This window comes from Gymnogyps californianus, chromosome 1 (assembly GCF_018139145.2).
Source record: "Gymnogyps californianus isolate 813 chromosome 1, ASM1813914v2, whole genome shotgun sequence".
Classification (NCBI taxonomy): domain Eukaryota; kingdom Metazoa; phylum Chordata; class Aves; order Accipitriformes; family Cathartidae; genus Gymnogyps; species Gymnogyps californianus.
Window position 1 is genome coordinate 19674650 of NC_059471.1, and position 22767 is coordinate 19697416.

General features: G+C 41.9%; 1 protein-coding gene across 1 annotated transcript; it reads right to left on the minus strand.

The window, feature by feature from the left end:
• Positions 1-4861: 4861 nt before the first annotated feature.
• EEF1AKMT1 (EEF1A lysine methyltransferase 1) lies at positions 4862-18677 on the minus strand. The gene is made up of 5 exons (XM_050899391.1): positions 18647-18677; positions 11282-11435; positions 10312-10394; positions 9376-9656; positions 4862-7811 (listed from the first exon to the last, which is right to left on the minus strand). Exons 2-5 carry the CDS (start codon positions 11429-11431, stop codon positions 7684-7686), a joined length of 642 nt encoding a protein of 213 aa, XP_050755348.1. The 5' UTR covers positions 11432-11435; positions 18647-18677; the 3' UTR covers positions 4862-7683.
• Positions 18678-22767: the final 4090 nt, after the last annotated feature.

Sequence of the window (22767 nt, forward strand, 5' to 3'; positions counted from 1 at the left end):
AGAATATAGTCATGTTGCAGCATTGGCTTCACATCATCATTTCACCACCTCAGGAAACTGCACCACAGCAGCAAACACACTGACTTACCCTCTTTTTCTACTTACAGTTATTTCAGTTATAAGATGGAAAGTTTTGTCCAGTCACTCAGATCATTAGAGATGACAATTCATATTAAGAACTTCTTTAGTTCATGTAAGTATTCGTTGCAAATTCCAAAGTAGCTTTTTTTTTTTCTTAGAGCAGAACATTTTATCCTTGCTTATTCACAGTAAATTTTAGAAGATGATGCAACTGTAAGACGTGCTAGCTATTACTGTAGCAGACTACTGGTTGTAGATATTTTTAAGGAATCTCTTATACTCTACTTATAAATATTCTTATGTAAAAATCACGTAGCTGCCGTACATGTGCCAAATCAGCAGCTAAAAGCATAATTTCTCAGGCTGGGAGAGCCTTCCTTTATATTGCATATCTCAACTCCAAGCAGTGTTCTCGGCTGTTACATCTTTGGCTATTTATACACTACAGCAAGGAGACCTTTGCTGAGTTTGAGTCATTCATGAAACAATATTCTATGAGTTTGCTATTTTTAAACTTGCCAAATTGCTAAGGGTACAAAAGTTTTGAGAAAAAGCATGCTAGAATATTGTAAAACTGCAGTGGACTTTTCTGATGTGGACTAAGTCTAATTACACAGAAAATATCAATTAGAAAAAACACGGTTTGGGTCCCAAGAATTCTGTATCAGATTTCATTCATCATTAATTGCTTAACTGTTTCTTGTGACAAAACTGTATTCTGTACAGTTGAAAGGCCAAAACCTTTTTCATGTTAGAAGAGGAGATTCCCCATTAAAAAAAAGTAAGTATGAAGGATAGGCTTCATCTCAGGTATACTGCAGATGAGTAAACAGGCTAGGTCTTAACTTTTAGATGCTACAGACGTCATTGAGGTGAGTCCCAGCCAATCCAAACTTGTTAAATCCAACTGATTTATACAATTAGTGTTATTCATTTTCCCTATGCTACACATAACAGACAATCACCTGCAAAAGATGCTAGTCTGCGGGAGAGCAGTCTTCCATCTTGGCAGCTTACCGGAACTTGATGGCAAGCCCTAACCAGAAACCCTAGATACACAAAAACTTGCATTTCCAGAACCAGAGGCTGAAGGTTGACTCAGTCCAGTGAATGAGAATCAGGAATAACCAGGCATACCTTGCACGAACATAACTCCTCAAAGGGCCACAATCACCAAAGCTGATAAATCTCTGAATGCACAGCAGAGGATATCTTTTACAGTTCAAGGATCACGACTGCAATATCATTACAAAAAAGAATAAACACCATATGCAGCAATGTATTTGCTACATCAAGAATCTCAAAATTGGGCTTAATTCATAGCTGAGAAAGTCCCTACGCTACACAAACACATGCTCCTTTGGAGTGTCATTGGATGAAGAATGGAAAGACTATGAGCTAACATGAATTAACAAGTTAAATAGAGAATGAAAATCATATGACAACTCCTTGTCTTGGTGCATAATTATCGACTATGCTCTTTATGACTCAGTTTAGTATAACAGTATTTTTATAGTGCAATCTGTATAGCTTCTTACAAAGCCTAAAACAACTTTAAGAATTTCAGAAACCAATAAAAGATTCCCATCACAATGTCAGATTGAAGTTTATAACTACGTTTCTTGTGCAGATGCTTTTTCACAATTCTGCTTGTCTTTAGATCTGTGTTTCCTCAAATTGTGATGCTTCTATCTCAAGGGGATTCTCAAAGGAGAGTTCAAAGAAGGTCATAAAGTGTTTACACTACTCAGAGAACAGCTAATTGCCTACCTGCTGCCAGCAATTAAAGGTAGTTACCTGTTCCCCGGAGAATGTAAATACTTGCAGCAATTACATCCACTTCCTCCTAATGTGGAAGAACTTCTCACCCTCTGAGAAGAGGGAAATGGTAATCAAAGACAGAGGGGCTCAAAAGGGAAGCAGACCCACAAAACTGGAGAAACACTGCATTAGATGATGCTTCAGCACTCTAACCTCTTACGGTTTCACCATTAAATTGTGGGTTTTTTTTCTCCACACGTACACTTCAGACAGGGTGAAGCTGGACCTTCAGACTCCACAATACAGAAAGCAAAGTCTTCACAGTAAAAGGCAGTAAAAAACCCAAACAACAACAAAAAAATGCCAAACCACATAGCCCTTAACATTTAGTAAATGCCCAGAAGGGCTACCAGCTAAAGCTGGTAAGCACTGCCCTCCAGCAAAACTCATCTGTCTGCCCACACACTTTTGTTATACAAATTTGTCTGCAACAACTTAGTTACTAGAGCACATGGATTTATTTGCATGATGTGGAGAAAAAAAATCTCACTTTTTGTTGCAGCTCTCTTCTCCTGCAGGCATAAATTATGGAGTCATTTTGAGGTTTTCAAGTAACTAGAGCATGTTCTGGGAATTCCTGGGAGTTGAAGGCTAAGATCAGGTAAATGGAACATAATTGGTTTCGCCAATTCAGAAAAACAGATGCTTTAGCTTACATATAGCTTCAGGAATTGGATGACTGAAAGGAAAGTACTAGAGAACTGCAAAACCTCAATGGATCAATAGATTATGTATGTTGGCCACCTCTTTCTCATGCTGCCACAAGTGCAGAAAGCTTCCTATGGTTACAAGCAACCTCATATTATCTTACTCAGAAGCCCATTTTCCTTTTTTAATCCTCACCCTCTTCTGTGACAGACTTTTTAGCTGAGCCAATTTACTTCCCGATCCATCTTTCCAGTTAGGTGTCTCTTAAAAGCTACGTTTGAGTTTTAGTGTGAGCAACTGTTTGATAACAATTTGTTAGTGAACAACTGTTTGTTAATACTTAACATCTATTAGCTACACAAACATTTGTTAACCTTCAAAATATCCGTCCGTATATAAACCCTCTCCATATTACTCATATGGAAAAGGTTGAGTATTAAATGTAGTTTGTGTTTGTTTGGAATTTTTTTTTTTAAGAGATCGTCACATCATGGATTTATATCAGTTTCACTTCAACTGTGGTGTGACATTTTCCAGCTTCTAGCCCGCTGGTTACAGCTGCTGCAGCCTTGCCTTTAATTTGCATGGGGGGAGGGAGGGTTCATTGGAGTTGCTTCAGGGCTCACAAACTGTTGACACAAGGCAGACGTGAAATGCCTCACTGAACCAACTCCAGGCCCAATAAATGCAAACAATTCAAAGCTGAAACTATCTGGCAGCTGCTGACGATTTGAGAAAATTTTTGTTGTGCCAGGAAAATCTTTTCCTTCAATGAGGTTGTCCCTGGAATATATTAGGATCCACAAGACACAGAACAATATCCTTGGTAAAGAGATTATTTTCTTCTCTGTAGTATCACTTAAGATAGCTTGGAAAATTCGTATCATTCAGGACGGTTGAGAAAAGCCTGAGATGCTAGTTTTGGTTTACTAGCCAGTCAATACATGAAGGTGTTTGAATAGGCAGAGGTCTACAGCTGCAAGTAAACGTGAAACCAGCAAGGGGAAAAGGGAAAAAGACTATGATGTGCTCAGATAGTATAAACACCCATTAATCTCGCTGGGATTAGGCAACAGCCATAACTACCTGGACTAGGGCACATGAGGGAGATCTAGTCAATCCTACATGATTTGCTGAGTAGTGGCATGAGCTACCACTTGCTTTTGCTGTGCTCCCATCTAAGGAGGCTGCAGAACATGAGTAGCCCCAGAGCGGCAGCACAGCTCTGACACGGGCTGACGAGGGGCTTCTGCAACCCGAACGCAGCCACCCTGTTTCCCACCTCACTGCATGGCACTGGGGCTGCGCCGTGCAGGTAGCCAAGGGAGAGTGGCAACACCAACCATCAGAGATATTGCCCACTTGTTCTGGTACAGAGGGGCATGGGCGGAGAGGTGAAGGCAGTTGTGTGGTACAGATGGGCTAACTGTGCAACATCGAGCTGAGAGCAACACCATTTTTAATGGGAAGTGCAGATTAGATCTTAATGGAAGCAGTACCTTGGACTTCATGCAACAGCATTTCTAGAAATGTCTGTCACCTGGGGTGAGGTGCAGGCAGCTGCAGTATATTCTCTTTGACCTACAGCCATCAGCCTGTGCACAAGACCCCAGGTTTCCTCTGCCAAATGTCACATTCATACCAACAGCAGGGCACTGAGATGTCCTGCTGCTGCACGGTGCCTGTTACTGCAGCCAAGAGGTTGTAGCACATACGACTCTGCAGTCATAAATGCCACTGGAAAAAGCATGGTGATAACACTTCACCACAGTCTGTTCCAATAGAAAGTCCATCCATGAGACACCCACAATAAAGAAAGCCAATATCTACTTGACGCTGAATTTTTTTTTTTTTTCATAATCCTATTACAGAAAAAAAGAGATTTTGCTGTCACATAGTATTTCTTAAAGTTACTGCGATGGCACAAAGTACAAATTCACTACGAATTTTTGTGACTTGTAGCCTTCTCAGAAACGCAGCTACTTCCTTGGAAACAAGTATGACAAAAATAGTTTACCTCCTATCATTGATGAAGGCTGTGAATGCCACTAGTCAAGCTCTGCTTGGGCAGCTGCCTGTACTCACCAGGCTTTTAAGAGGGAAGCCAGTGGACAACGGGCTGCTCTGTTGAGTGCATCTACACAGATTTACACGTACCCTCATTTTCATAATCTTGCATCTTCACAGTGCCTCTTTTCAAAGCCGCCTGACCTACATGTGAGAAGTAGCAGTTATTTTCTTGGTGAACAGAATTTCTTGGTACAACTGAATGGTGTACTTTTTTAAAGAAAGGTCTGACGAAGTTAGCAAAGTTGTCTTTTAATTCTGATATAGAGAGCCCAACAACACACATTTACCAAAGTGAAGCAGACAACTGAAGGAATTAATAGCAAGGCAGCAACATAGGTGAAGCTTGTATTTGAACAGCATGTTCTAATTTAGGTGGGTGGCAGGGGAAGAATATCATCCCTTCTGGCAATCATACCTGTCCCACTTGAAGCCTCTATGTAGTTAAAAATAGTTGCAGGTGTTACTTCATTGTCTCCATCTGCTTGGTGTACAAGACATTGAGCTAATAAACATAAAAGTTTACAATTGTGAAATACAGATTTGTGCCAATACCTATGCATTTAACATTCTGGTTTATTTTGAAACTGGCCACATAAAAGTCATGGCATGGCCTCCTGGAAAACAGCTAAACCCAGCCTGTGGACAGTAATTTTCAGGGGGGAATTCTGGCTTTATTGGGCTCAGCAGCAAGCATGGCTTCTGGTTCGAAAGGCACAACTGCATCAGCCTGGGCTCACAGGGACTGTCAGAAGACCCCGGTCTCCATTCTCCCTGTGAGCTCTTCCTCTGCTGCACTTTTCTCGTTTTAACAACACCTATTACCAGTCTGACAGAAACCAAGGCGCGTGAAAGAGAAAGAAAACTGGTACCATGAAACTCAGGAACACTATATGGGGGGAGAGGGGGAAGGAAGCAGCAGATATAAAATGTGAGGATGGAAAAGCCTTAGGAAGTGAACAGCTCTCTTGGAAAATGGGGAAGAGTGCAACAGTGGCTTGGATGGGTATTTACGAACCAGTGTTGTGTCCAGCTCAGGAAGCACGATTCTCTGAGTACTGAGAGAGGATTATATTCCATCTACGTTATTCCTGCGCATTTGTTTACTCCACCAGATGGGAAAATCTGCATCCAAACAGCAGAAATGCACAGAAACATGAGTATTACCTCTACCTTATTAAAAGTCTTGTCTCACAAGCTTAATTAGGTTTATCCCCACTGCAAAATAGATTTCTTAATACGTCATTTTAGGTGCTTCATCTTGTAGATGCAGCATTTCTGTTAGCCTTTTACACAATCCCAATATATAAATAATGGCATATAAAGACACGTACTTATGTTTTGTATAGTATATTTATAGCTGATAAAACTGTTGAGTGCCTTGGAATTTATGAAAGAGCTTTCACCCAAAAATACATTAGTAGTGTAGTCAAAAGGTTAGTCAAAACTGGCTTTAAAAATTCCCAGTTACCAGAAAACCCTACTATCCCAAAGCAACGTTTTTCTAATGTATCATCTGTTTTGATTGAAATTGATTGAAATATAGCCCAAGCCTTGTATATAAAATTTAACATTTGTCTGTTAGAAACAGTGGGAGTTTATCAATACATTATGTTATACCTCAGTGGCCCTGTAAGATTCAACGATTTAAGATGCTTCTACTCTACTGCTCTGCTGCTGCCTGTGGAACAGGAGGCAAATATAAAACTGGGCAATTGGAAAAAAAGGACTGTTCTTTTAACTACAAACTTGACATACCTGTAAATCATCTTTACCTTGGTACTGAAATCTGCTAAAAAGCAGGCACTATATTTAATCAGATCCATTATGAGTCAAGATTTAAGGGACTAACATGTATGGGTCAGATTACTACAGAAGTATCTCATAACCAACAGTAAGAGTAACTCCAAGTGAGAACCCATGAACACAGTCTGAAGCACTAATGCAAGGACTGGCTGATGTGCTGCATTTTTTTAGTAATTACTTCGTATTCCGGGTGATTTGGCTTCAGTAGTGTATAGGACTCTTAATAAAAGTAAAGCTCTCTCTAATGGGGAAATCCTTATGGTGCTTTTTTCAAGGAGACATCAGGTTTGTATCACCTCTGGAGATCAGCTTAACTAGTAAACAGAACAGCCTAGTTGCATGGTTTTTTAAAAGCTCATGACTTTCTGTTGCACTAGTGTATAAACATCGCAAAATAAATTTACCGTACTTCTGCAAAGAGATGTTTAACAACTTACATTACTTTTTCTCTAGTACAGCATACATACATACACAAGTTTATACGGTGGTAAGTGATGACAAAATAGATCTTATCTTTTACAAAAAGAAAGTCTGGGTTTGTGACAAGGCTTTAGAGAAAAGGTGCAATAATAACCACAAGTTTTTAAAAAGCCAGTCTGGCAACAGTGGATAGTAGGTCTTACCTTACTTGGCAACTGGTAGATAGTTCTGATTATCATTAAAAGCAACTGGAGAGGCCTCCCCAGAAGGAGACCTATTTTCTCTTCTAGTTATCCTTTATAAAAACATCAGCCTGCTGGATAATGAATCTGAAAACACATGACACGTTCAGAACAAACACCTTTCAATCCTTTTACTAAGGGAGCATCTCTCAAGATTGAAAGGAGACCACTATTCATGCTCTTTCAACCATCCACTAGCTACCAAGTCATCAGTTCTGATGCAATGACGATTCTGATGTCTGTGAGGCAAGCACCTATGTGTTGTTATAAGCCAACCAGCTAAAATCACTTCAGAGAGGTCACTGAAGAGTCCTTGAATGGTAAAAACTACCAGTTAGAATGAAACTCGTAACAGAGAAGTTCCCATTATCCAGCACCTGCACTGTTTGGTCCCCATTTACCTAATAGGTAAGATACAAAACACAGTAACTGCAAATGCTTACACATTTAAAAGACAGAGGCTATCACACTGTGTTGATTAAAGCTAGCCCAGAAAACAGTACTGGGAGCTGAATATTTCGGCATTGAGAAATGTGGAGTCACTGATAAAAACTAGAAAGGAGCTTGACTGAAAAAGTTGTAGATCTTCTTATGAGAATCAGTCCAGTCCAGAAGCATAGTTCACGTAACATCGAAATTCATTGGCTAAATTTCGCGAGTGTTTTGGAATAAACTTGCATATCTTCACACCAAGATGCTTTGCTGCCTGTTCCTCCATGATTTCACCTGCAGCAAAAATAATTAGTATTTGATAAGAAAAACAGTAACAGAATTTTTGGGCTTTTTTAATAGCTCCTCCCAAATGCATATATAAAGAGCCTGCTTTTTTTAAGGAAGCAAGGCTTAAAGCAGCTACACTGCCAGCCCTCTTTAACAACTGAATCTATTGGGAAATTTAAAATAAATCTGAAAGAATGGAAGACACCCCAAGGAAATGAATATCCAAGAAGTTTCATAAAAATAGGTAGAGGGCAAGATCAGTGCCCCTTTTATAGAAAACAGAAACTTGAACTCAATCTTCTTGCTACATGCCAAAGAAATTACATGGTAGGGAGCCATGGGAAATGCAAACAGATTACATATACTCTTCCACTTAAATAAACCGCAGTGTGATATTTACAGCTACACACAGAAATCACTTCCTTGAGCAGTATTAAACTTTGTAAACTGAAGGACCACCTATCCATTTTAGGGAAAAAAGTTTTGAGAACCATCCTCACGCATGACTGCCATGTGCAATTAAACAAAGAAGTAGGCTTTCTATGGCCATATATTATTTTAATTTTTCTTTACTTTGCCTGCTTAGTTGAATTCCCTTGAATTGTATGTATAAAGGGGTTTTGTCCTTTGTTTTTTTGCAAAAGTTTCCTCAATGTCTTCAGATGTCTTGTAATAAGATTACAGTTTAAGAAACACCATGACTAAGGCATATACTCATCACTTCTTAAACCAGCAAGTGCATCTTGATAAAGAAGCACCTGCAAGTACAGTTGGTAAGTTATCCAGTTTCACTGCTCTTATCACTGTTTTTTAATTCCTCCTGCTGTATTTCAGTGCCTAAGATCTCCTTACTTGAGTCACAGTGGCAGAATCCCCTCATACATTCATTCACATTACAACTTCTATGTTTACCAGTAAGGACAGGTAATACGGGGGAAAAAAAAAGTTCACTTTGTTTTTCTTTTCAAGACTTAGCTAAAATCATCCCACTTTACTCAGCAAAGGCGATTCCAACCTATTTGTCATTCTTTCTACTTAGCTCACCTTAGATGCTAAGGAGTATTAGTATCTAAGCGTTGCACGTCCCTTCCAACTGAAATAGTCTATTCTGTTCTGATTTTGTATGTAGCAGCTGAAATCCTGCAGCTACTGACACGTTTAAAAAATCACAAATTCGTAAGGTTATTGAATAAGACATTAACAATAAGTTGCACCTATGTTTGTCATACCCAGATTTCAATCATTGCAATTATAGAGAGTGGCCATTTTACAAGAAAAAAAATATTTCTGGAACTTTGCAGGATGATCTTACAATTCTTCAAAAATTTAGTAAAACTCGTAATGCCATATGAAAAAAGTACTGACTTCAACTATTAAAAAACACACGACTTCAGTTTAAAATAAAGGTTGAACTAAAGTATTCCAGTAAAATGCTTAGGATACATATTAATCCTTGAATTAATGACAAATTAGTATTATTGAGTTAGTATTTTTCTCACTTGAGTAACTTTGTCTTTTGAGAGGGAGAAAAAGATGCTTAATGGTGACCTAATATTTTTATTAATTATACCTGTGCAAAGCAGAATCTTTCCTTTTGTTAAGTATTTGATGGTCTCTGCAGTTTTTTGAAGACATTCCTCAGACAGATAGGGTGGATCTGCTATTACGATGTCAAAACTGTGTGGCAGGAGATTTTCAGGTAAGTTCAAAGGGTAGTTGTAATCATAGAAGATAAATTCTTCTCCATATACAGAAAACCTTCTGTCGTACTCCAGTATACACACTGAAAAATCTTTACCATCTTGTTCTTTCAGTTTCTGGTACACACTCGGTGCACTAACACATGCTATCCTGAAAAAGAGACAATAACTTCCAATATTAATTTAAAAGGCAAACAACAACCAAAAAACCCCTACAGCAGTCCTCAGGGCTGCTTTGGGAAAACATTTTAAACATTAGTCCCAAAAATGTAAGCTATTCTTCCTCCATTCTAACAAATAATTACTTTAATAACAGAGTTTTAAGTATTAAAGCCATTACCTATTCAACCTCCATGCTGCACAAAGACCTTAAGCTTAACTACAGAGAAAGTCTTGTTTCAGAACAGGATGGAAATATACTTGAAAGTTTAAAAACAACTCCTTACAGAAACAGGAAGAAAACCAAGTTTTTCCATCTGTTCTACAGAAACATTGTATGAAAACAGAGAAAAGAATTACAAGTCATTAATATGCTCTGGAGCTCTTTGTATTTCTCAAAAAATAAAAAGATTCATAGTAAACTTCTACAAGGCAGAGCCTACTACTGTCAATGAAATGCTAAATGGTAAGACCAGTATGAACTATTAATTAAATAAATAACAGCAAAGCATTTCTGCAATATCTCAGTTGAACAAAGATGAAGTACAATGAGTAATGAATTAAACTGCATGCTCTGTCTACATAGTAGAAACGAAATATTTACAGAAAAGACATGTTAAATCTACAACGTAATTATTAAAACCTACCTGCCACCTTTTCCAGCTGCCACAACTGCTTCATTAGCCAGGCATGATGCGGTTTCATCGCTGTACCAAAACTGGCTCAGTTGCTGAGAAAGATAATGCACAATTACAAACAACATCAAATCTTCTGACTGTGCTATGTACAGTTAGGTGTGGTGAGTCATACTTGAAGAAAACCAAAATCCATAGCAACTTCTCAGTTCAAACTGTAAAGCTGGAAAGGTGACTATTTTCCTGACAGTCTTTTTACTTCTGTAATTCAGCGACACGCGGCAGGTAGCTTACACTGTGTATTTCCAAAGCATTTACTGCAGCATCAGGAAAACCAAGTAATGAAAAATCACTGATGAGTTTAGTTCAAACCCAATGTGCAGATGCACAATATTTATATGGTCTTAAATTGAGTTACTTTAGCGGAAGAGGAAAAAGGAACTTGAAAAGTGACATCATAGATGGAAAAAAGTACTAAATTAGAAGAGATCAGAAAAAGGAAGAGTAAAAAAAAACAACCCAGAGACAAATCAAAAATTAGTCTGTCAGAAGAAAAAAAAAAAGCAGCAAAGCAGCCATCCACAAAACCAAAGAAATATGATGTGAAACGAAAGATCACTTGATCTTGTTACACTGTGTTTGTCTCAAACTCAGGGAAGAATTTTGACTACCTTCACATGCCAGGCTGGAGTTAAAATTTCCAGAAGGGATAGATGCTTCTGTTGGCAGCTTTATTCCCTCTCCATGTAATTTCAGTTTGTACCCCCCCCCACACATGTAGAACAGACAACTATATCCAGATTTAATATTAAAGCAAATACCCCTACAGTGTTACTGTCCATGAATAGTTTGATTTCACTACTCTAGGAACATCTGGAGTGTTCCCCTTTTTAATTTCATTTCATTATCCATCCACAAAAGAAACTCAGTAAAGGCTACTCCTCTAACTGTGCTTCATTCACTGAAGTTTATAGTTTCTTACCCAGTCTTCTTCTATTGAGCCAATGGAATATTGATTAAACCCCTGGGAGGTCTTCATGCCCTCTCTCTGCTGCTGTTCCAAATAGAACTCCTGGAGGGCAGCCAACGTATGGGATGAAAGCTGGGGAATGTCATCATCATCATCATCCATTTTTCTAGATGTCAACCAGAGGAAAAAAAAAATTAAATTAATCCTTTTCAATGGTGAACGCTTTTAATAACGGCACGGTCTCCTGAGGTAGAACAACCTCCACCAACAATGCAGAAGACTTAGTCTAACAGCTAACTAGGAAAACGTCCTAACAAGAGAAAACATATTCCCTCTACTTAGGAGCTCTTAAACCAGTGAGAGGCAGATTGGAAATAACATATCTCCAGAGAGAATTCAGGAACAGCAGCAACACTCTTCTCTTTCTATACAACACAGATTTGGCTTGTATTCTTACAGGGAAGTTGTCATTACAGTTCTCCATTTCCCGAATCCGTACACCTTTTTTGTATCGGCTCGCAGAAAAAAACACCTTTAGTGGATTTGGCAAATCCTATAGAAATTATTCCCTTCCCTCTTAGAAATGATGATAGCTACTGGTCCTTCCCATGCTCAAAGGTCACATAATTCTGACTCAAAATGAAGTACACTAGCATTCTAGGATCAGCATCACCTGGCTTCAACTTCCACACCATAAGAATATTCCTCTGAATGCCAGAAACCTACAAATAAAAGATAACACTACTCGACTGAAAATTTGTGTATTTTGTGTGTAAGACATGGACATAACTCGTATCAAAAAAACATGGTATATACTAACAGAAAAGTACAGCCATTTTCAGAAAACTCTTGAACTGGGTTACACTGCACAGCATCACTTAACCCTGCTCACCCCAGGCAGCTAAGCAGCATCTGCCCAGAGGGAAAGCTGACGCGTTTGTGTCCTTCCCACAAGGGACAGTGCCACCTCGTGGGATGAAAACAGGAACCCAGCAGGTGAAAAGTACTGGAGAAAACTGGAAAAGATTCTTCTCTCAAGAAACCCATTTTCTCTGTGTCTGATCTAAGAACGGGTACAGGAGCAGTGACTTTAACAGAACTTGGAAACGGGCGTATGCCTGCCTTTGTGCAGAAGTCACCAAGAGAACCACATGCCATCTGAACTGTGTGCAACTTCAAAAGTGAATTTGAAGTATAGCTGCTCACGGTTTTAATTCTCCCCATTCCCTGCATTACAACGAGAACGCCAGCATTTGCGGGCTCCTCCCCGTCCACCCGTCCCTCCATGCTGCTCACCCTCGCAGAGCTTTCAAGACATTTCCTAAAACACAGCTTCTCCCTCCTTGCTGGAAAAACGGTACCATTAACCTGCCACTGTGAGATAACTCATCAGTATTCACTAGAATAATTACTCTGCCATTCCACTGACACAGTATGCACCTACATGTGATAAGAGTAAAGTGCTTGGCTTTTCCACACTATCGTTTATTGACTTGCTGGCTTCTCAGGCCGGGCTGGCCAAATAAGGGATCATTCAGAGCCTGAAGACCGACCTATGCCATTAGCCTCACGCAAGAGGAGAATTCTGGAGTCAAGCTACCTAGTAAAACCAAAATCGCTAATTTTGCCCCTAGTTTTTTGTTGAATAAAACATAAATACTTTAAAATTACTTATATTATTAAATTATGTATTATTTAAAGTATTTACTATAAAAATGACCTCAAGTTCACACAGATAATATAGTTTCTAGCAACAATGCTCTAACAATACACAATGCTACAATCTGTTTTAGACCCTATACAAGAACTTTTTTCCTTAGGACAGATGTTCGAAGTTTAAAATCACTCCTCATCTCACAACTTTCTTTTTATTAAGTGCATCATATATGTAGTAATCTGGTTTGCTATTATCTCCTAGGCAAGAACACATCTATGCTTTGACACTAAGAAACTGAAACAGATGCAAACTTGCAGTTCTTAAGTCAAAAGTTGAAATTTTGATTTTATGTTCAGTGAGCCCATATAGGCATTTGCAAGGACTAAATCCATGCCCATGAAATGAAACCCTCACAGATAAAATTGCTGATGAAGCATTACCCATTGTTTCAGTAGATAAAAAGGCATACAGCCCTAGACATCTTTTTTCTAGAAATATTTTTTTAGTTGATTTTTTTAATAGTCTTCCTTTCGGTTTGTAAATTAAAGCCTTAGGAACCAAGCAGTAATTAACTGTGAGGTTGCAAGGAGAGGTAACTCAGAACATATGGTAGAAATATTATGTACATCTATTAAGAACACCTTCAAAATTCAAGATACTTTTCTGAACATACATACATTCTAGTCTACATATACTGACCTAGGTCATTAGCATGAAGACATTTTCATGCTCAAGAATGACATCAGAAAACTATTGAAGTAAGTGAGTTTATGTGAACAAGACTTGTAAATTCCTTTGGCTTCAAGGGAGAAAGTTCTACTGTTTGAAAGCCCCTCTATACCCCTCCCAGAAAGTTCACTGCTCTCAAGGCCAGAAACAACCCTGAAAGTTTTGGGGGAGGATGGGAGGAAGCAGAGAAACCCACAGTGCCTCTGGCACTTAGGGGAACCTTTGAACTCTATTAACTCCCAAGGCCCCTGAGCCCTGAGCTCCAGCTGGCCCATCTGTGCTTGCCCCAGGTCCTGGGTCCCTCCACGAGCAGCCTGCACTCTGTCCTCACGCAGACTCTCTACAAGAGCCACATGGGGGGACGGGGTTGCATTTTAGGAATGCCCTGGGATTCAGAGTGTTCATAACACCTACAGTGCTGATACAGCCATATTACCTACATTAAATCCTTGTATTAATAGGAATACAAGGTTTAAAACTAGCAACGTGGCAAATCTTCTTTACTATTAATTCTTACCTTAAGTGTTGCATTTGCACCTAATTAAAAAGCAAAACAATAAAGAAATCAGATCTCCAAGAACAGCTCAAGAGCACTCCATACAGAGTTTGGAAAACTAAGACTCATGGTGAAGTCAAAGTTCATCTAAAGGAAAGCAGGAAAAAAAGGGGATAAGCTCCCACAGATACAGTGGAACATGAACAGGCAGGGTTGTGTTCATGGGGTAAAATGGCAAATTTGAATGCTACTGGCCTCTAAAGGGCCAGATCTACCCGTAAAACAGGAAAAGTGAGGTGACTATAACTACACCACATGGCCTACAGCTCACACAGTGCAGCAGGTAGGATGAAGGGGGTGGAGGTGCCTGCAGACTCCTTAGTCTCTTCCCCTCTACACAGCTCATTCTCTCTCTTATTAGCTGATGAACTGTTCATGTAAATGTCATCACTACAGCGTGAAAGCTCTTCAGAGAAAACAAAAAGTAAATGAAAAGAGATAATACCAAGTGAAAATAGTAGCACAGGAGACTCCAAGGCCTTGTCTACACAAGAATACTGTACCTATTTAACATTAATTTCCAGCTGTCATGTACGAAAACTCTAATTTTATATAGCCAAATTATAAAGTGGAGAAACACACACCCCCCCCCAAGTTAGAAGGGACACTATAGAAAAATTAACTCACTCAAAAATTTCTACAGTCTTTGGTCCCCTGTACGTTTGGTCCACCCATAATTATGAAATTATGATCATCTGGAAACCAGTACTCTGAGATAAGAGTGCAGCTTCTATGCCCAAATGTAACTGTGTGCCCCTATCCAGAGAAGTTTGGAAACCTGGAGTCACCAGGTCAGCTGAGGCAAGTGCCCCGTGTGCCCTTGCACCGTGCTTACCCCACAAAGACAGAAAATGTAGCTTGCTCCAGAGGTCAGATCCTTCCAGATCCACAGCACTACTCAAGAGGAAGCTCCTCTTCTGTGGGGGAAGGCAGTCAGGAGGTGGGATCCATATTTACAAAGCCACCTCAACAAATACTCTCATTGTAAAGTATACAATTGCTTCTTCAGAGCTTTTACCAATAGATTGCACCAAAGGTGACTGGCCAACATTTCTCTGCCAAAGAGGCAGCATCAACCTAACTCATGTCTGTAAGTCAGGCCTCCCCAAATGCCCACGCAACTTGGAAATACCATTTGGTAAGTGTACAAGAAGAAGGACACATTGCTGCTCTGCCAGTTTCCAATGCTCATTCTTTTATGGTACCCTAAAGATATCATCTCATTGTAATAAAATGTCCCTTAGCTGAAGGGGAAAGGAAGGACTACTGAAAGGCCAAGAAATAGGAATACAACTGGAAAGCCACCCTGTTCATCACTGGGAGGCGGGAGGAAGAGGATGGTGTTAGCCCCTTAGATCTTTTACCAACAATACAAAAAGCACATGTGCAACTTCAGAAAAGACTTTATTCTAGAGTAACTTGGATCTAAAGACAGATAGCATGAAACAGAGTTAAATATAGTTGTCTGTATTTTTCCCAAGCCACCCAAGTCAGTATTTGAGACAAACAGCTCATCATCTATGGTGTTTGCAACACATATCAAGCTGGACAACGGTGTGCAACCATAAGGAAAATCACCTGGGAGGGGCTGCAACCACCTGCCTGGAGCTGAACAAGTCCTGATCAGAGGGACTGGAAAGTTTGTGAAAGGCTGGACACGCGCCCTACTACCTTAAAACCAGGGAGGTACTGCACTCTGCTTAAGCTTCAGTGCCTCAACGCATACAGGGATCCAAATCCTGTGTCCCCAGACAACGATCGGAGGGGTGGCGAAACTAACCCACACACAGGTGCTGAGGGAGTCTGTCCCAACCATAGTAAAAGCCCAGACAGAGAAAGTATCTCTCCTCCTGGAAACAACTTTTCAGATCTTTAAATCCTAAAAAGAGTTGATTGTCAATGATTTGACAAGATACTGGGAGTATCGCCAAATGCACTTGCACAGGAATGACTGACAGGACAAAGTGTATGAAATACATTAGGCTGAAGTAATTTAGACAAAAAAATCCTCCTGCTAGCTAGTGTGGTCTAGCCAGAAGAAACAGAGAAATGGTAGGCCATACCTACATCTGTTTTGTAGAGTCTTCTAATACAAATCAAAACTTCTCAAACATCTGAGAGGTCATCCTCAAGCACAGGCAGCCAGCTTGTTCCCCTGCAGTCAACTGGGAAAAACTCAAAAACTCAAGTTTTTGGGGCCCAGGTGCCATGAAACAGAACGGCCTCTGAACAGGATGGCCAAGCTAGGTGACGTCAGAAAAGCAGAACTGACAAACCTGCACACAAACCTGAAGCAGTTTTCTTATGCACTAACGGTTTTGTGGAGTAGGGAAAGAGGGACAAGGCAGGACTTGTGGACCAGGAGCAGCTCACATGCCACAGATCGGAGAACAGCTTCATTTCAGGATTAAGTCTAGAGAACTTTTTGTTAACGTCCAAGGCAAATGGTTCAAGAGGAAAGCTGTACTTGTTCAGATCAAGGGTTGATACTGGTCATTCTTCTATCCTGAACGGTTGATACTGCTCATTCTTCTATCCTGAAAGGTGGCCAAAAGCAGCTGTCTCAGAAGGAACGAGATAAGGCAAGTATACGTGATACCTCCCCACTCTATACTCTCCCAGACTTTAACCGTTCTCCACTAAGCGAGTTGTTTCTGCATCTGAAGTGATTTATTCTGTGAATGCAGTTCTCTTAGAGACACTTGTCTAGTATCCCTTAAATTCACATAAAGTTTATGTGAATCTATAATGTTGGCTGGTAAGTTATTTTATGAATAACTACCTCTTCTTGCTGTGAACATGGCTACTAGCTTCACGTGATGCAAATACTTTGTAGAGAAAGCAAATGGTTGAGCCCTTATACATGCTCTCCACACCACTCACATGTCATTTCACAGACATCTGTAAGTCATCCCCCTTCCCTCACTCTGGCTCCTTTCTAGCCTGAAGGGTCTTGACCCACTCCATTGACTGGTTCACAGAAGTCTTTCCATGCATTTGCTCATCCTGGTTAAACGCTTCTAATATACCCTTTCTTTTGAGATGAGGAGACTAGAACTCTACACAATATCTAAGATATGGGTGATCACACGTTTATGCTGTCATTTTATGATGTTTTCTGTTACAGTCTATTTCTTTTCCTAAAAAATTCTAATATTTGATGTGCTTTTCTGGCTGCCACCAAACACTCTCATGATGTTTTTGGAGAATCACATATCATAATCCCGAAGCCTCCCGCCTGAGTGGGAATGGTGTCCGATGAGAACCTGATTCAGTAGAATTTACAGAGAAATTTAAAAGGATCTGCCAAGAGCTCCAAGATACCAGCACATACAGAGCAAAACTAAACAGCAGTTCTGGTCCCTTCATCTCAACAAAAAGCAGAGAAAATACTAAAACTAGAAAAGGTTCAAGAAGGGTAGTGAGACATCCAAAGACTAGAATAGCTTTTGGAGGGGAATGAGTACAAGGAAGAAGTAATGGAGAAGGGCCTGTAATCACGAGTGCCATGAACACCACGGGCAGAGATCAACTGCTGTTTTCCAAGGCAAAAACTAGAAGGCAACAAGTGTGGGCTACAAGAGCCTGGTTCAAAAAAAATCAAAAGGAGCTGGTTCTTGACACAAGGTGTTGCTGAGCTACAGAATCCCTGTCGGTGATGAAATGTCACAGTGCTTCAAAGTGACACAGAAAAGTTTATAGAAGAGAAACTCTCAGAGAATTACTAAATACATAGAAACTGCATTGGATTCAAAAAGTAAGGTCTGGAGGCAAGGTGGCTACTCGAAGGAGAAGGAAAGTATGATGTATTCTAGCCCAATTCTCACCCTTTTTAATAAGCACAGTCAGAGAGGGAGAGGAGGCTGGACTCAGAACCGCTGTTATCCGCCTACATGCGAATGACCACACACTGACAGTTTCTGAAGGCGGCCCTGTTTTCCCGTTGCCTCTTGTATTTAAGTGCTTTGAGCGCCCACTGCTGCAAGTACACAACCCCCGCGCCTCTCCTGGTGCGAGGTGTTACCTTGGAGAGCACGATCCGGGAGAGGCGAGCCCGCCGCCGCCCACCAGCCCTCTCCTCGGCCGCCATCTACCCCAGAGCAGCGGGGAGCCGAGCGCAGCCGGTCGGCAGCAGGCTCCGCGCTGCCCCAACGCCGCTGGGACCCACCGTCCCTCCCGCCTCCCGCCTCAGCGGCCCCTCCCGAGCTGGGAGCGGCGCGTCCTTGCGCGGCCCGCAAACGCCACTCGCGCGCACGCGGCGCCGCCCCTCCGCGGCGGGAGAGCCGGACCGGGGGCAGAGCAGGCCCCCGGCCCCGCCGACCACGGAGAGGGGAGCGCCGGCCGCCCTCTGGGGGAGGAAAGGCGGGCGGACGGGCACGCGGCCTCCCCGGCCGCGCCACTCCCCGAACCGAGCCCGCCTCTTCGCTCGACTTACCGGCCGCCAGATCCCTCCGCGCACGCGGACCTCTCCCACCCCGCCCCAGCGCCGCGCGCAGCGGTGCCGACCAAGGGGCGCGCGCCCTCTGCTGGGGACTTCGGCCGGGCCGGGCGGGGCGGGGCGGCGATCCCAGCGGCTGCTCCGCCATTGGCTGGAACGGCCGCCCCTGGCGCCACGGCCGCGGGCGGGGCGGGGCGGGGCCAGGCGCTGCCCCGCCTCCCGCTCCCGCCTGTCGCCACCGGCAGGCGGCCGGCCTGAGGCGGTGGGGTGCGCGTATGCCGGCGGCAGCCTGCGGAGCGCCTCCGCCTGCCCCCGCCGCGGTGCCCTCACCCCGCCCCTCGCGCCCCTCCCGGCCACTGACACACACTGGCGGGTGTCCGCCTGCGCGGACGTCGCGTCCGAGCCGGGGCCGGAGGCGCCTGGCCCGGGGCGCAGCCGCCGGAGGGGGCAGCCGGGGCGCTGCTCCGCCGGCAGCCGGAGGGAAGCCTTCGTTTCGCTGTGCCTTTCACCCCTGCGGCGGTTCGAGTGGCTTTAAAGCGATCTGCAGGAAGGTTTCCAGCGTCCGTATGAGCTTCATGAAAACATACGACCTATGCAGAGAGCCACCGCCGTGAACCGCCTCAGCGCTGCCGCCCGGCGCAGGATCCTCACGGCCCGGCGCGCTGCTGCCGCTGCCGGTTCTTGCCGGGTTCCCGCGTCCTGCCTTCCCCCTCCTCCTGCCGGGTCAGGCCCAGGGGGAGCGCGCGTGGTTCGAAGTAGTTATCTCAACAGATACAGAAATCTTAGATAGGATACACCTCAAATTGGACATCCATAGGTAGCCAGTCGTGTTAGACTTGGAAATCATGGATGTATCTCGAGTTAGATGCCAAGTGTTCAAAAGCCATGAGCTTTGCTTCTGACTTCAATACCAGCCTAGCTCCCCAAACTGTTTTTCTTGATCTGGCTCTCCTGTCCAGTCTTTCCATTTGAATTAAGCATTATCAAGTTGGAACAAGCTCCCTTTCTTGCATACAGGTAGAAGTCGAGCTGCTTCTTAGATAGTTGCAAAAGTTAGCAAGTTTTAAAGCACCTTCCTTGTTTCAGTTAATTCACTGCATCTTTCCATTTGGGCCTAAAACTTCTCATCTCCCCGTTCGTCATATTGTGCAGGCACAACGCGCTTGTCTGGCACTTCTTGTCATCTCATACTGCCTCAAAACAAAAACTCAAGAACTTCCTCACCACTGGTTTTTTCATTCCTTCTTTATAAAGTCTGGTAATTTGTAAAAAGTAGTTTTATAACATTGTCTTTCTATTGTTCAGTGACTCTCCTATAAACCAACTCATAGAAGGTTGCCCATCAGATTACAAATAATTAACCCAACAGCAGACTCTCCTCACGTTCTCCAGAGCTACACGTTCCTATCAGCAATGAGTTGAATAAGAAACTGCTATTTTACCTACAACCTGTTGAATCTTTATCTGCTGCAACACTTTGCTGTGGCTGAACGGAAAGTCCTGGGCTCAGTACTGGGCACCTACAAGCAGAGCAGAACTATTTCCTTGGAAAACAGAAATACTAAATTCTGACAAAATATTTTTGCAGCACAGCTTATGCAGGCAGCAGAGAATTAAATTCTCTTGCCGCTGCAGGATGTGGGGAAGGCAGATTTTTCTTTCAGATCCCCATACTTTTTTTCTCTCTCTCTTCCATTTAGAAACAAGGCTTTACATGACGGTAGAGAACTGTGGCCATTTCCATTTGATTTTAAAAGACTTCCAAGTAGTCTGGATCTGGCATTCAGTCCATTACCCTCTTTGTCTTTGAAAGGTCTTGCCAAAAAAGGTCTTCATCCCCATGTAGAAGATTGTCCTATGTGGAGTGCACCCATATCCATTCATGTTACCACCACTGCTGTAATTTAAACAAACAAAAAAACCCCTTTTCCCTGCTTTGCTGCAAAGTGACAGTTATCTGACACCTGCATAATATTAGAGTGCAGTAAGAAATCTGGTTTAGATTCTACAAAGAAATGACACTTAAGTAATTTTCCTATTTCATGCATGTTTGTAAAGCATTTTACATCAAAAATGTTCTGCACAGGGCTGATAATGAAAGGATAAAGGAGACTGGACAGACACATACTCTCAGTCCAGATTTCCCAGAGCAACAGTCCCCCCCCCCCCCCCCCATGACGAGTGACTCCTAACCAGGAGGGTTACAGAGATCATGTAAGGGCACATGGCTGTGCGGGGGCTTGGGAGGGTGGGCAGGGCGACATTATTTAGGTTACGGTATCAGATACTACTTGGCAGCAAACAGACAGCTCAAGACCTTGCTTGAATCTGTGTTACAAGACAGTTCTAGAAGGCAAGCTCAGGAGGAGCTCGAGTGATCCTGTAGGAAGGAAAACAGGTTCTGTCTTGCAATGCAATTTCTTTGGGATGTGAGGACAAACGAACCACAAATATGGGAACACCTGTAAAGTGCACCCTGCAAGGAATTTCTTATTAATAATTAGGTTTTATTGTTTCCTAATCTTTTTTGCAGAAAGGTATTTCTAGTTAAGCTATCTCCCCTATCCTTTCACCGACAGACCCATGTCACACAGGAGTGTCTCTAAGACGAACCTGACCACGTAGACCACTGGTACTTTACTAATACACTTGCTAGTACTCTATGTCGGACCAGATCAGGAACAGAGCATGAAACAGAGTTTTTAAAACAACAGTTCTACTCTGGAAAGTAATAGCAGCTTGTTACTCATAAGGCTTTTGTGTTTTGGTGTTTGAGTTTTTATTTTATAGTCTATTGTATTTTTTCTTTACTAACAAAAGTCTATACTTTTCAGTCCTCTTGCTGTAGCACAAGCCATAGCCATATGAAAAAGTATAATCAGTTTTAACTAATACGAAAATAGATTATGAAATTCCAATTGTAGAATCTCTGCTGTTGCCATTAAGTCTAAAAAATTTCTTAATAGGCCCCCCCCCCCCCCCCAAATCTCGACATTTTTAGGGCTGGCAAACCAACTGCATGTTCATTTGGAAGGCAGCCAAGCACACAATGCTTTACAACCATACAAGGATTACTTATAGTTAATGTCAACATAATCCTACTTCTGAAGATGGAAAATAATAGAAGTGGAAATATTCTACTTGCAGAACAACCTGCCACATCTCATCGTTGTAAGAGAGGCTTACTGCACTTTTTCTTTCAATACCAAGCTGTTTTCCCACAGATGCAGGCTAAAACGTGCGTTAGAGCCCCGTGGGGTAGCTCTGCAGGCCAGGTGCATCACAGCTTCCTGAGACCTTGGGGTCAGACAGACCATCAGCCAGCCTCTTAAGAGCTTGCAGTCACTCTCTGAATTCAAGTACAGTAGTAAGTTTTCATACTCAAACAGTTTAGGCACTCCCAACTCTTTCTCTATTGGAGATGCAAATCTTCTTAGAAACATTATAGTGATACATGATCACAGTGACTTCCTTCTATGTTGCCAGGCTTTGTGGATCCCTTGGAAGTAATTCAGGGACCACAAAGAGGGCTACAGTCTTCAGATTGAAAAACGCTCTGCTTAAGTGACCACTACTCACTTAATACCACCTAGTGGTACTGGCATTTTAAATGGATTTTAGAAGTAATTTAAAAAAAAAAAAACAACCCTGAAACAGAATTACCATTATCTATGCATTCGTACATTTTAATATCCCCGTTGATTTTACTATGCCATATTGCCCCTGATTTATGCTGTTCTCTCAAAAAATGCCCTGAGATACATGCTAACATACAAACTTGATGGAATTTTCTGGCCAGAGGCTTCTCATGGTTGTTTTTGCTTTTTCCCCCCAAAGATGTAATCACTCTGCCATCACAAGAAGCAGGAAGGAAAATATATAAAATATATTTAGCAAAACGAGTAAAATTAAAGTGGAACAGAAAATGCAGTCAAGTAGCAAACATTATGTACAGCAGCAGATTTTACAGTTTTTCCTACACATACCTCTGCACTTATTTCACACACACTTTTTAAGAAGCAGGAAGAAAATAGAAATAAGCTAGTGTTAAGAAAGAAAACATTTTTTTTTCCTGAACAGTAAGTGGGGTTTATCACTGGTTTTTTGCTTTTGAAACT

What these genes read in the sequence shown, in the direction of transcription:
- EEF1AKMT1 (XM_050899391.1), bottom strand. Translation starts at nt 11,431, where the DNA reads ATGGATGATGATGATGATGACATTCCCCAGCTTTCATCCCATACGTTG. An exon ending in GCTCAATAGAAGAAGACTGG is followed by an intron (nt 10,395 to 11,281) that starts GTAAGAAACTAT and finishes TATCTTTCTCAG; the next exon opens with CAACTGAGCCAGTTTTGGTA. An exon ending in AAAGATTCTGCTTTGCACAG is followed by an intron (nt 7,812 to 9,375) that starts GTATAATTAATA and finishes TTTTTGCTGCAG; the next exon opens with GTGAAATCATGGAGGAACAG.